Genomic DNA, 13,099 nt, shown 5'->3' on the forward strand with positions numbered 1-13,099 from the left:
CCACCCATTTTGTTTCATGTCAGATTGTTAACATCTGTTTCCAAGTTACAACAAGAAGAACCTTCAGCTGTTTTCCAACTTGAGCCTCATGAACAATATGATAAGCAGTTTATGCAAAAGCTGCTCAGGTTTGTCCACTTGATAAGTACAACTGCAATCTGGACACAATTCAGCATTTTAAAGTCCCACTACCAAAGGACCTAGAAAACCTCTGCAGGGACCTATGGGACAGTACTGGACAAGATGATCCGACTTGATTAGGGTCAGTTTCATATGTCTATAGTTAACTGCAGAGGTTGTCTGAGGCCCAGGGCAGCAGTCTTTATTAGAGTAATGTTATAAACAAAAAACAAAACAAAAAAGGCAGCCGGTCCCTGGCGGGTCCCCCTGCCAGCTTAGCCCTCTGAGGTCTGGGGCAAATGTCCCTGGCTGCCTCCACCCACCCACCCCCTGCACAGATCTGTTGCCCTGTCTGAATGCCACTGGTTCTTCCAAGGTTTCTCTCTTATTATTATTATTATTCAACTGGTGAAGTAAGATAATTCAGCTTGGGAACCTTCTGCATGCAATGCATCTACTGCCAAGCTGCAGCGCTCCAGCCCCCCAACCTATAGCTAGCTTGAGCTTAGTACTTCCCAAAGCTTGTGTATGTCTCTGAAATCTTTGAATCAATCCCTCAATTTAGCCAAGTTCAATTCTTTCCAATGAGCTCTGCAGAACTAAGGTCTCTGTATACACATTTCATTTTAACCCTGTGACTGCCGGACTGTTACGGAGAACTGGCTCTTGCATGCATATTGTCTAACAGAAAAGTTTTCACATTTTCCATCAAAGGGGGGGGGGAGGCATTACAATATACACACTAGTTTCACAGACTTCATGCTTTCTCCCCCCCCCCACAAAGAGGTCACCACTACTCTGTAATAAGCACGAATACCCTTTCACAAATTTTAGACACGTCTTCCTTATACAAGAGTATAAGCAGGCTTCTCGGCCTTTTGGCTAAGATCAAGTGTGTGTGTGTGTAGTATAAGCAGGCAAAATGACCTGCACACAAAGGAGATCTTCCTCAGGAGAGAACCCCTTCTGTTGGAGGAAAGGAAATTTGGATGCAACCCAACATATTTACCGCATTTTTTCGTGTATGAGACACCCCCATGTATAAGACGCTCCCTATTTTGGGGGACTCCAAATTAAGAAAACACCCCTCAAGACGGGCCCCAATTTTAAACCTAATTTTTCGGTTTAAAAAAACCCTAGTCTTATACTGTACACGGAAAAATACAGTACTGTAAATAATTACTCTGCCACTAATTAGGCACATTTCCCACTAATTAAATTCATGATTTTACACACAAATTAAAGAAGTCTAATCTAAATTTATAGTTTCCATGAATTAAGGTTTTTCAAACTATAAAGGAAGCATGCAAATTTTAAAAACATGGACTAAATATGGAAACTCTAAAATAAAATTGAAGACTTCTAACATGTGCCTTTTGGATGCAGACTATAAATGTTTGGTTACCTTTTGCATTCAGCAAAATAAAGCTAGAATTAAACATGTTTCAAGATAGCATTACTACTTAGTAGCAAAAATGTTTGGCCTGCTGCACAGTCAGCCACAAGCACATTTAAAAGCTACTCTTTCAAACTTTCAAGATCTCCAATTTGCTGCATTTTATTAAAACTGTGGGCATGTAGTTACAGCAACTATGCAGCTCTCTGGGTGCTGACAAAGAGCTCTTATGAAAGGGATTGTTTAATACAAACAGGCCCACACAGTTTAATTGTATGGAACTATTTCAGAGGATGGCAGCCCTTTAGCAATTACTTTTGCAAAGAATCTGTCTCGGCGAAGCTCGACATGTTTCAGAACAGACAGATGTTCTGTTCAAAGTCAAAGGCTTCAGGCAAAACGGTCTCCGAAGCAGCATTTCAGTAAAGCTGCACTTCTGTGAATTTGCGTACACTCTTTAAAATATAAAAGTTTGAAAACTTGACCAAGTCATCTTAGGAACTAATGATGAAATGCACCATTATTTTAAAAGACCACTATTATATATGCTGTGCACAGCATATATAATAGCAGTCTTTTAAAATAAAAACAAAACAAAACTGAACATATACATAAAAATGCAATTCCCATCCACTCCCCCCCTCACCTGAGAATACTACTTTAAAAAATACAGCCGGTACACCACCTAACTGTCAAAAGGGCCCATTTACTACTATTTCTCTAAAACCACATCAAACAGAAATCACAAAGTTAAAAATGCTGTAATTCCACAACTTTTCTTCTGAATTATTAGCATTTTCAAACACAAAATCAGACTGCTCTGGCTAGAGGCTATTCACTTTCCTGGAACATACATAGCTCAAAGCACACAATTATAGAAAACATTTGAAAAATAAGTAGTCCAATGACTGGGACACCGTACCAAGTACTCACCATTAGCTAGGTTTTATTCTTTCCATTCCTATGTTAAAAGTTTTCTGACATTGCTTTTGAAAACTGTAAGCTATAGCACTCCATAAAATGGCCACATTGCTCAGCTAATAAAACCAGTGTTAAAAAGACAGAGCATAAAGATTTAAAAGGAGGAACAACCACCAGAAAAATCATCAAAGGAACAGTTTCTTCAGTGAAGCTTAAAATATCCATCCTGGCATCTTCAATCATGGAGCAACCCTGGAAGTTGGTTGCCGATTCTCTGAAGCTGCAGCAAAAATTCTGCCACATTCTTGCCTTCTGCATGGTTTCTCGGCTGCAGCAGATCAGAACAGGCTAGCAAACAACAGCTTCCCAAATGAAAGCTCTAAATTCTTCTTCTACAGTGAAATGAACCAAGTTTCGGTGCTCAAGAGTGAGTGACAGTGTTGCCAGCCAATCAGCTTGGGTTTTTCAGGAAAATCACCCCTTAATTCATTCAAAACTAGGTCATCTGACACTATTTGAAATGCTATTGGCTTAGAATGAGCATAGTGTTTTAGCCTAATCAGGAAAAGGCCACCCATCTATGTCTTTTTGGATTTAAAGCATCCTTGACTTTATTACCTGCTGTACATATATTTCTTAAAAGAATGAATTCAGACTTACCAGAGCTTCCCAACTATTAAAGGGACGGAGCTCTATTATCTTCTGAGCCTTTTTCTGAGAGCACTGGGGGATCAAAGTGAGTTCACCCGGTGAAGCATCTTGCAGGAAACTAAGAATTTTAGTTTTGTAACCATCCTCCATCACATCATCACTACCACCGTAGTCCTCATCAAGGGAGCTGCCAGCTTCCGAAGCAGACTCGTACTCCAAATCTTGAGCGTCCCTTTTAGTACTCCAGATTTTTTTCTTTTTTTCTTTTTTTCTAAAGCCGTTCTCAGTTCGTGTGGAGGATTTCTCTTTGAGCTTCACATTAGTGTCATTCTGGCGATAATGGCTGTTATTAATGGAGACCCCCTTTCCATTTGAAACTTCACTTTTGGAGGGGTATTGGGTATCTGTATATGCATTAAAAAACAACAACACAGAGAGAACTTACAAGTAGACAGTAATGATTGGGGGGGGGGGCTGCACAGAACCAGTGCCTACTTTATGGAATAAGCTTCCATTTCCTTACTCAAAAACATTTTATCCAATATTTGGCACTATTCCCATGAGTGCATTGTGTTGCTCTGATATCTGACAATCATAACAGAACATTGCACAATCCTATTTAAAAGCTTAAATATCATATACAGGTGGAGTAACAGACATTTTCTTCTCAAGCCTTAAATAAATATTAACTGGTTAAATCAGACATTAAACAGCCATTGCTTTTCACTAATGTCTTGCAGAACAGGACATCTGTTGATAGTTTTAAGCATGAAGTTTTATTTTGTACCCAAATCTGTTTTAATGTAATGACAACACATTCATCAACAGTAAACCATGCCTGTATTGCTTATGTAAAACACATTTTGCAATTCTGTGCTTTTAAAGACATCTTAGTCATGAAACATTTTCAGTATCTCAAATTCAGTTCTTTTGGAAATAAGGCAACAGGCTGAAATTCTAGCCCCACTGAATTAAATAGGACTTACTTCTGAGCAGACATGGCTTGAGCTGTCATGTAACTAAATATCTTGCTACTTTCTAATATTTCATAGTTGTAAGAAATATTGTTTAAAGGAGAGTTAAATAATTCAATTATATTAGAAGAATTCACTGTAAAACTGTAAATAGTTCCATAATAAAAGGGATTTGTATTTTAGCCTTGTTAGGGAAGTCAGTTTAGCTATTTCACCTATTATTACAGTATGAGTGTACATTAAAGACCTTTAATAGAAGTAAATGGAATGCAAGTAGCAGTATATTGTTAAATATAACAACAGAAGTTGAAAAGGGTATTTTTCAGACAGCTCACCACCTCTTACGCTGTCCCTAGAGCGTTCTTATCTTTTCGTTCTTCTACTTTTTAATTACAAAGTCTACATTTATCTGGTTCTTTTAGACTCTTGAACCAAATTATCTTTTTGACAGTTTTAAATAGTTTAAGTTGCTATGTCTAAGCTGGTTCTCTAGGTTTCCCCCCCTCTAATTTGTATTATTTATAATTGTTTTTACTGTTTAAACTGTGGGCTGCTTTTTTATTTCTAATAGGTCTATAAACTACCCTAGGAAACTACGTTATATGGGTGGCTTACAAATGTAACAAGCACGTACATTCCTAAATAAAAGTTGGTAATGTGTATTTGTGGAACGCCCACCATGGAGTCACAGCATTTAATTCAGTTCACACAAAACCTAAAAGTTAAAGGAGTCTGTTTGCAGATGCCATAATAGGTAATGCAGTGCGTCCTAATGTAGCAGGGTCAGGATCCCAAAAATGGTGAGCTATAGGGAGCTTTTCGGCTTGTACTTCTCAAAGAGCAGCTCCCCACACATATGGCAAATTGCTTTTAAAAAATGACAGGACTTTGTGACATTGTGTGTTTGTGGGGATGACGGAGAGTAAGGTGTGTAAGTATGCTGCTCAAATGAAAAAATTCTAATAGGCTGCTACAAGTTCCTGTGTTCACGCAAGCAAGTATTTGGATCCTGGCCTCAGCTTTTAAATGTGCTCATCATTTTATAAGGTAACTTAAATATTAAAAGGTAAAGGGACCCCTGACCATTAGGTCCAGTCGTGACCGACTCTGGGGTTGCGCGCTCATCTCGCATTATTGGCCGAGGGAGCCGGCGTATAGCTTCCAGGTCATGTGGCTAGCATGACAAAGCCGCTTCTGGCAAACCAGAGCAGCACATGGAAACGCCGTTTACCTTCCCGCTGTAGCGCTTCCTATTTATCTACTTGCACTTTGACGTGCTTTCGAACTGCTAGGTTGGCAGGAGCTGGGACCAAGCAACGGGAGCTCACCCCGTGTCAGGGATTCGAACCGCCGACCTTCTGATCAGCAAGCCCTAGGCTCAGTGGTTTAACCCACAGCGCCACCTGGGTCCCATAACTTAAATATTACACCCCTATTTAATGAAGTGTCAGTAATGCAATTTTTAAAAAGAGAAGCAAGCAGAACACCAGCAGTAACATGTGAGAATTTGAGGGGGGCATTGTACATCACTGTTCATCACAGGACCTTCCCAAGTCACCTCCTGCTGGGATAAGCCAGCAGTTTCAAATTGTTCAAGTTCTTAGGAGAAGGGACGCCCCACACCCATAGTACAAAAAAATATCTGGTACTACCCATTTCTGGTTGTTATATAGCACACTTCCCATGGCTACTGCAGAAATGCAGCAGGATGCAGCCACAGCAGCTACAGTAACAATTAGGGTCCAGGATACTGACATTTTACATAGTTCAACCAGCCAGTGACAAACAGAAAGGCAGGAAATATTTTAAAATAAATGAATTTGTTCCAGTATTTCTCTTGTTATTTGCAATTATGTTCTAGACACTTATAATCAAGATGCTCAAAGCCTAGTCTCTTTCCCAAACACTTTCTCAGTTGGTACGTAAATTTACTATTTTAAGTGCATTACTATAAACCAAAATCATACACTTATATAAAACGTGGTCCGATTTACAAAGGTGCTGAGCCATGAGAAAATCACTATGGCTCCCAAAACCGTCTTAGGGGAACTTCGGGAACTACCTCTAACACAGGGCAGGGAGAGGAGAGGCATGCATGAAAGTACTTGCACATGTATATAAGGTCCTTCTCAAACAGAAGGTACCCTTGCCACACAAGCCTTCCTGCACAGCTTCCCATGCCCAAAACACATTAACACCGGTCCTGAAAGACCTACATTGGCTCCCAGCACGTTTCTGAGCACAATTCAAAATGTTGGTGCTGACCTTTAATGCCCTAAATGGCCTCAGCCCAATATACCTGAAGGAGTGTCTCCACCCGCATCATTCAGCCTGGACACTGAGGTCCAGCTCTGAGGGCCTTCTGGCGGTTCCCTCACAGTGAGAAGTGAGGTTACAGGGAACCAGGCAGAGGGCCTTTTCAGTAGTTTTACCCAGCTTGTGGAATGCCCTCCCATCAGATGTCAAGGAAATAAACAACTATCTGACTTGAAGACATCTGAAGGCAGCCTTGTTTAGGGAAGTTTTTAATGTTTGATGTTTTATTGTATTTTAAATATTTTGTTGGAATGATGTTTGGAAGCCGCCCAGAGTGGCTGGGGAAACCCAGCCAGATGGGTGGGGTATAAATAAATTATTATTATTATTATTATTATTATTATTATTATTATTATTATTATTGGAGTCTGAAGGGGAGGGGAGGGAAGGAAAACCCCACTGTGTAAATGGAGCAGAATTCAATAAACAGAGGTCATTATGAAATCACTGTACTATTTTTAAAGATGCCCCCAAACTAAAATAATCAGCTTTGAACACAAAATCCGACAACCCCCCCCCCTCTCATTCAACTGGTAACTGCAAAGCATATTCTACAACAAAAAACAAATTGCAGTCATTTTTATTGTTGTTGCTTTTCTAGCAATTTGATCTGCTGATGGTGTTGTTTTTTAAAAAAAGTCAAGCAGAGAATATATTGGTAGAACCAAAAGGCTGGGAGGAAGCTGGTGGCAGCAGCAGTATATGCCAGCTCTCTAGCAGGCATATGAAAATCTACTTAAATGGCATCAGCGATCACCAACGAAACTGACTTGAAAGTTCAGGAAACAGTACATCTGAATGTCAGAAGTAGTGCTTAGTAACAATCAAGAAAGGAAGGATGTGAAAAATGTTGCATCCTTCTTGGCAGTGCGGTATGGCAGTCTCTATCAAGTATTCTACAAAGAATTAGACCGGCTCCTTCCATCGGTTTACAATCTAAAATATTTTAATTGTAATAGTAGCAGTACATTGACATTAGTGCAGGATGAAGGTGGCTAGTTGAAATACGCAGAATGCTTACACTGCAGCTCCACTCTTAGGGACATAGGTTGCTGCCTGATAGTAAGTCAGACCACTGGTCCATCTAGCTCAGTACAGTCTACACTGGCTGGCAGCAGCCCTCCAGAGACAGGAATATTTTCTATTCCCTACCTGAAGATGCCAGGAATTGAACCTGGGACCTTCTATATGAAAACCATGTGTGCTGGCATTGAGCTGTGAACCTTCCCAATCTTAGATCCCTAGTTGGGGAGGAAAACATGAAGAAAGGGAAAGAAACAGAAGGAATGGCAGGGACAGAGAGCAACGCTGCTAAGTTGCTTCTCTGCTCATATCATTTTGGGCTCTTCGTTGCATAGCAGAACCTCCGTCACTAAAGCCTCTCCTGAAGTTATTTGTGGGAAGTCAGAGGACATTTCAGAATGCTGTTTGACATGAGTCTGTCTAGGACAGGCATCCCCAAACTCGGCCCTCCAGATGTTTTGAGACTACAACTCCCACCATCCCTAGCTAACAGGACCAGTGGCCAGGGATGATGGAAATTGTAGTCCCAAAACATTTGGAGGGCTGAGTGTGGGGATGCCTGGTCTAGGAAGACCTTAGGCATGCATCCACAAGGCTCTCACCAAATGGTAAGAGATTGCAGGGTTGAAAATACATTGCAATAGTTCTGCCCACAATGGCTCCACAAGCCTTACATCACTTACGAGTTCCTCAACTTTTACTCCATCACAGAATCATAGATAGTAAAAGCTATATTCTTATATCAGCATCTGACATGGTCATTTTTTCCACTTGAAAATATTTCACATATTACTTACAACAGGACATGTAACTCCTTGGGATGGATAAAGCCTATATGGGTGTGTGTATATATATATATGAAAATGAAATTACCCTCATGATCTTCCATGAATACTTTTAAAGATTCAAAAGCTTCCTGAAATATCCAGTTGTGTTCCCGAAGTACATCTCTCAGCTCCTATTTAAGAAAAAGTCAGCAGAAATCCTATGTAGTCACAGAATTAACAGTCTATGAATATCAATGCATTATCACAACTAGACAAACATCTATGCAGATTAAAACAAAGAAGACTATCCTTATGTAGCCAATATGACACCATTCACATAGAAGAAGGTTTCAGCAGGCTTGAGGTAATCCCATTCTTGGCAGAGGTACGAAAGACTTTAGAAAAGCTTAAAGCAGTGATGGCCAAACTTGACCCTCCAGCTGTTTTGGGACTACAACTCCCATCATCCCTAGCTAACAGGACCAGTGGTTAGGGATGATGGAAAATGTAGTCCCACAACAGCTGGAGGGCTAAGTTTGGCCATCACTGGCTTAAAGGGAGGGTTGATGAGCACTGAATATCTGAAGGAAGGGAGGATAATGGAAAACTGGGGATGGGGGAGAATGGAATGTAATATCCTAAAAAAAAAGTTCGTGACTGGCAGGCATTTTGACGTGATCAAGTCACTTCATCTTTTTTACGCAATTCCAAACTCCTATGCAAAGGGAAGAGAGCTAATAACAGTAACTAGAACGTGGATTAATTTTTGTATGAGGGTTATATACAACACATACTTGGCTGAATGAAACATACCTCTTTATCCAAGCTGGGAAATTCTTTGTGCAGTTTGCATACTAGATTTTCACGCTTTTCCCATTGATTCTCAGGAGTCTGCAACTACAGTTCAGAAATGATTCATTTATTTTTTACTTATCCTATACCACTGACTAGACAACACACTTGCCCATGAATGAAAAAGGTAACTTGAAGGAACCACAATTGTGTGTGGTCCATGGGTGAGGAACCTCAGGCCTGCAAGCCTTCCTATCTGTCCTTCACAACTCTGCCCCAATCTCACCCCCAGGCCACACCCCTGCCTAGTCCTGCTTCACACCCTCCTTCAAGTGTTTGCATGGTTGGAAATGTCCTTCAAATCTGATAATGCCTTTTACTTGCCTGGGTAGAGAATAGAGAAGAGTGTGTGAGTGTTTGTAGGACATTGCCTACTGTACAAATGTTAAACATTCACACTTGTTGCACTGCTCACTTTTCCTCAATTATCAGAATGTGACCCCTGGCAGGCTACCCATTAAGTAACATGGTCCTCAGACTGAAAAGGGGTTCCCTATCCCTGGTGTAGCAGATACAGCTAAACCTCCAGATTTATCAGCTGCACTTATTGTAGCCAGATATGGATTAATGTCTTCACCTAGATTTTTTGCAGCACACTTAAGGTTTGAAAACTTCATCTGTGTATTTTGAAAGAAAGCGGTCAGAGGTCACACAAAATGGAGCTGCCCAAACGTCTGTGATTTCCCTCCTGTGAACTAACTCAGACATGTGGCTACCAAGTCATGCATTAAATACAGAAAATTCAGTGTATGAAAGAGATATGATTAGGAGAACGTTTAATTTCCAATGCTCTAGCACTCATCTCACAAATATTTAGCTAAGGAACTAAGCACACATGGAAAATCTTGACAAGGTGTTTACTCAATAAGTGCTAATTGGGGGTTCTGTATGTAAAGGAAGATACAACCAGCTACTTACAGGATCAAGCCTTTTCTTTTTTGTATTTTGGTCATCCTCATCTTCAGTACCATCATTGGTACTTTCCTCAAGTTTCCTTTTGCGAGAGCTGCCTTTTGAAATTAAAAAGGGGATTTTTTTAAAAATCGGCAACTTCTTGCAGTCCAGTATCAAAGCACTTTGTTGCTTAGCAATTAATCTAAATGCCCTTTAATCAAAACCTAAACCAGCTTTTCACTTCAAATTAACCAAACAGTAAAAAATGTATAAATTTTATTGTATACTGCCATTTTTGTTATGAGTTGGCGGTTCATAAAAAATAAAATAAATAATTTTTTGCCTGGTTTTTTTCCTCCTACCCCCCCCCCAACCCATTGAGACAAAAAAAAAATAGCAGATGTTCAGAAATTCCTCCTTCTTTTAAAACTTGCTCAGAATCAAAGGAACCATGCTCTTATGTTCAGGCATGTTTCTTCATGTCTATTATTTTATACACAGGACTAGCTGAAATGTTTTTCAAAAAAGTTTGCTGTTAAAAGAGATATACATTTGAGAGCCTATAAAAATATGTAAAATTTCAGTTTTTAAAAAAATTAAAATTGGATGGAAGGGGAAGCCAAGGGGAGGGAAGAAAGAAAGAAAGAAAGAAAGAAAGAAAGAAAGAAAGAAAGAAAGAAAGATGCCATTTTGGGACATGCAAGAGATGTACAGTTGAAATAATTTGTACCCAAAATCCAAGACAATACTATGTAGTTAATTCTTTCTTCTGAGTTAATATGTGCAAGAGTGTGTTGCAAGTCCCCTTAACTTCAGTAGAACTGGCTTCCACAGATGATACCAACTTATCTGTATGCTTTCACAAGTGAGATCACCACTGCATTTGCCAATACCTAGCATTCAAACTGATCCTGATAATTTGAAGCAGATGGAGTACACAAAATGGAACTCAACCAATATTCATGTGAACATATGCAAAATTAGGCATAGAAATGCTTTGTAGATGGAATTATATCTGAATTTAGAAATCAGCAATGAAGCATATGATCCATATGGGTACCAGTGCTTTGCAACGTTAAGGGTAACCAGTTGGGTGTCCATATTTGCAGATGACATAAAATTATTTAGAGTGGTTAAAACAAAAAGGAATTGCATAACATTTTTTTGTGCCAGCCAATGCTAAAGCGCCAGGTAAAAAATTGCTTGGAAACTATTAACAGAAAGTACTTCTTACCTTCCTCATTCAACTTCAAGCCAGCAGCTATAGCTTCATCCATTGTAGCAGTTGATGCTATCAGCTAGAGAGAGAGAAAAAGGACAAAAAAAGTCAATAAACATTTCTTTATTAAAATTAGAGGAATTTCAATTATATTCTGAAGAATTTACAGTGAAATCCTATGCATGGTTTTTGAAAGTTCTTTTGTATTCAAATTATCCACCCAAAAAATATGAATTCTGCAATCCATACAATTTATGCAAATAGGGAAAACTTGCTACTGATAAAGGGAGAGGAGTTATGCAATACACTGTAGTCCACCGGAAATTTTAATTCATCTGCCTTCTGAGCTGATAGGGAGACATTGCCCACATTATTTCAACTGTATCCTCACAGTCACAGTGGCTCAAAAACTTGTTTAAGAGGGAAAACAGAGATTCTCAGGAAGCTGCTACACTCTACACGCCCACCCTACAATTCTTTCACTGGCACTATTTAGTGTTATATGCTGCTATGAGTTTCAAAGCTTCCCATGGATCACCTCAGCAAGTCTTTAAGCTTCTACTTAAATAACATTTACTTAAGCTATTCTTTTATGGATTGCATTTCTAATCATTTTTATGTGCCATGGGGGGAAATCACACTTTATAGGACAAAATGGCAAGAGTATACATAAAACAAATGAACTCATGAAAGGTAGATAGTATATGAGACTAAGTTCTCAGGCCACTATATAGAGAAGAGTTCCCTATCCAAGATCACCTACTCTGTTCGCGGCAAATGCAAGATTTGAAAATGGAACTCCCTGAGTCACAGTGTGTGAGAGAATGAGCGAGAAGGTGAGACTGAGTAGCTCACTTCCAAGTGTACACTAACACTGCTTTAAGACTAAATATTGTAATTCTTCACAATATTTTATGACTGGTGCTCCTTTCAAATTAGCTAACCATTCAAAAGTATATTACTGTACCAGTAATAGCTCTTCATCACTTTTTTGTGGAAAGAGTTCCTTTAGTGTTTGGAGTTTGCAATAGTTCAGATCCTCTTCCTCTTCCTCCTCCTCTTCATCTTCCTTAACAGATTTTGATGGCTTGTCTTCATCCTCTTCACTTTCTGAAGGCTCTGAGCTGTCGTGTATGGTAAAAATATTTAAACCATTTTAGTCAAGCATTTTAGTCAAGTATTTCATTTTCTATAAATATATAAACTGGAGTAGCACTTGTAGGAATAACAGCAAATTTACTATGTCATAGGATTTCATGGACACATCTGATTAAGTGAACTGTAATCTCTGAATGGTTATACCATCTTAAAACTGGTCTTTAAGGTGCACAACACTCTTCATTGCTTTTTATGCAAAAAGACTGATAGGGCTACTCCTTTGGAATATAACTTTTTAAAACAACTGCCCTGTTAAGAGCCTTGGGAAAGCAAGCAATTAGCTCTAGCCTTAGAAGAAGAAGAAGAAGAAGAAGAAGAAGAAGAAGAAGAAGAAGAAGAAGAAGAAGAAGAAGAAGAAGAGTAGTAGTAGTAGTAGTTTGGATTTGATATCCCGCTTTATCACTACCCGAAGGAGTCTCAAAGCAGTTTACAATCTCCTTTCCCTTCTTCCCCCACAACAAACACTCTGTGAGGTGAGTGGGGCTGAAAGACTTCAGAGAAGTGAGACTAGCCCAAGGTCACCCAGCAGCTGCATGTGGAGGAGCGGAGACATGAACAGATTACGAGCCTACCGCTCTTAACCACTGCACCACACTGGCTCTCAATCTTGCCCAACACAGGAGCTGTTTATAGACTACATTTCTGTCTAGGGAATATATCTGCATTCCTGACTGAGGTATTCTGCTGCAGCAGATGCAACATTTTCTCTGTAAGAAGCTTAAACCTAATTTTCTAAGATTATGCCTTTCTGATGTCAAAGTAGCTTTCAAGAAAATTGCCGGAGTTACCCCATGCAACATTACCCATC

General features: G+C 39.5%; 1 protein-coding gene across 6 annotated transcripts in view; it reads right to left on the bottom strand.

Annotated features, from left to right (window-relative positions):
• Window positions 1–13,099, bottom strand: part of SMARCAD1 (SNF2 related chromatin remodeling ATPase with DExD box 1) — a 49,491-nt gene that overhangs the window by 21,170 nt on the left and 15,222 nt on the right. For 5 of the 6 annotated variants that reach the window (XM_088660514.1, XM_035112283.3, XM_035112285.3 and 2 more), the window contains exons 4-9: window positions 12,101–12,257; window positions 11,149–11,212; window positions 9,939–10,030; window positions 8,982–9,065; window positions 8,275–8,359; window positions 3,098–3,492 (exon numbers count right to left, since the gene is read on the bottom strand). In XM_088660514.1, coding sequence (XP_088516640.1) covers window positions 3,098–3,492; window positions 8,275–8,359; window positions 8,982–9,065; window positions 9,939–10,030; window positions 11,149–11,212; window positions 12,101–12,257 — 877 coding nt within the window. Of the gene's footprint in view, window positions 1–2,449; window positions 2,794–3,097; window positions 3,493–8,274; window positions 8,360–8,981; window positions 9,066–9,938; window positions 10,031–11,148; window positions 11,213–12,100; window positions 12,258–13,099 lie in introns of those variants that run through there. The other variant, XM_035112287.3, reaches the window with a different exon arrangement.

Source organism: Zootoca vivipara, chromosome Z1 (assembly GCF_965207765.1).
Source record: "Zootoca vivipara chromosome Z1, rZooViv2.hap1.1, whole genome shotgun sequence".
NCBI lineage: Eukaryota > Metazoa > Chordata > Lepidosauria > Squamata > Lacertidae > Zootoca > Zootoca vivipara.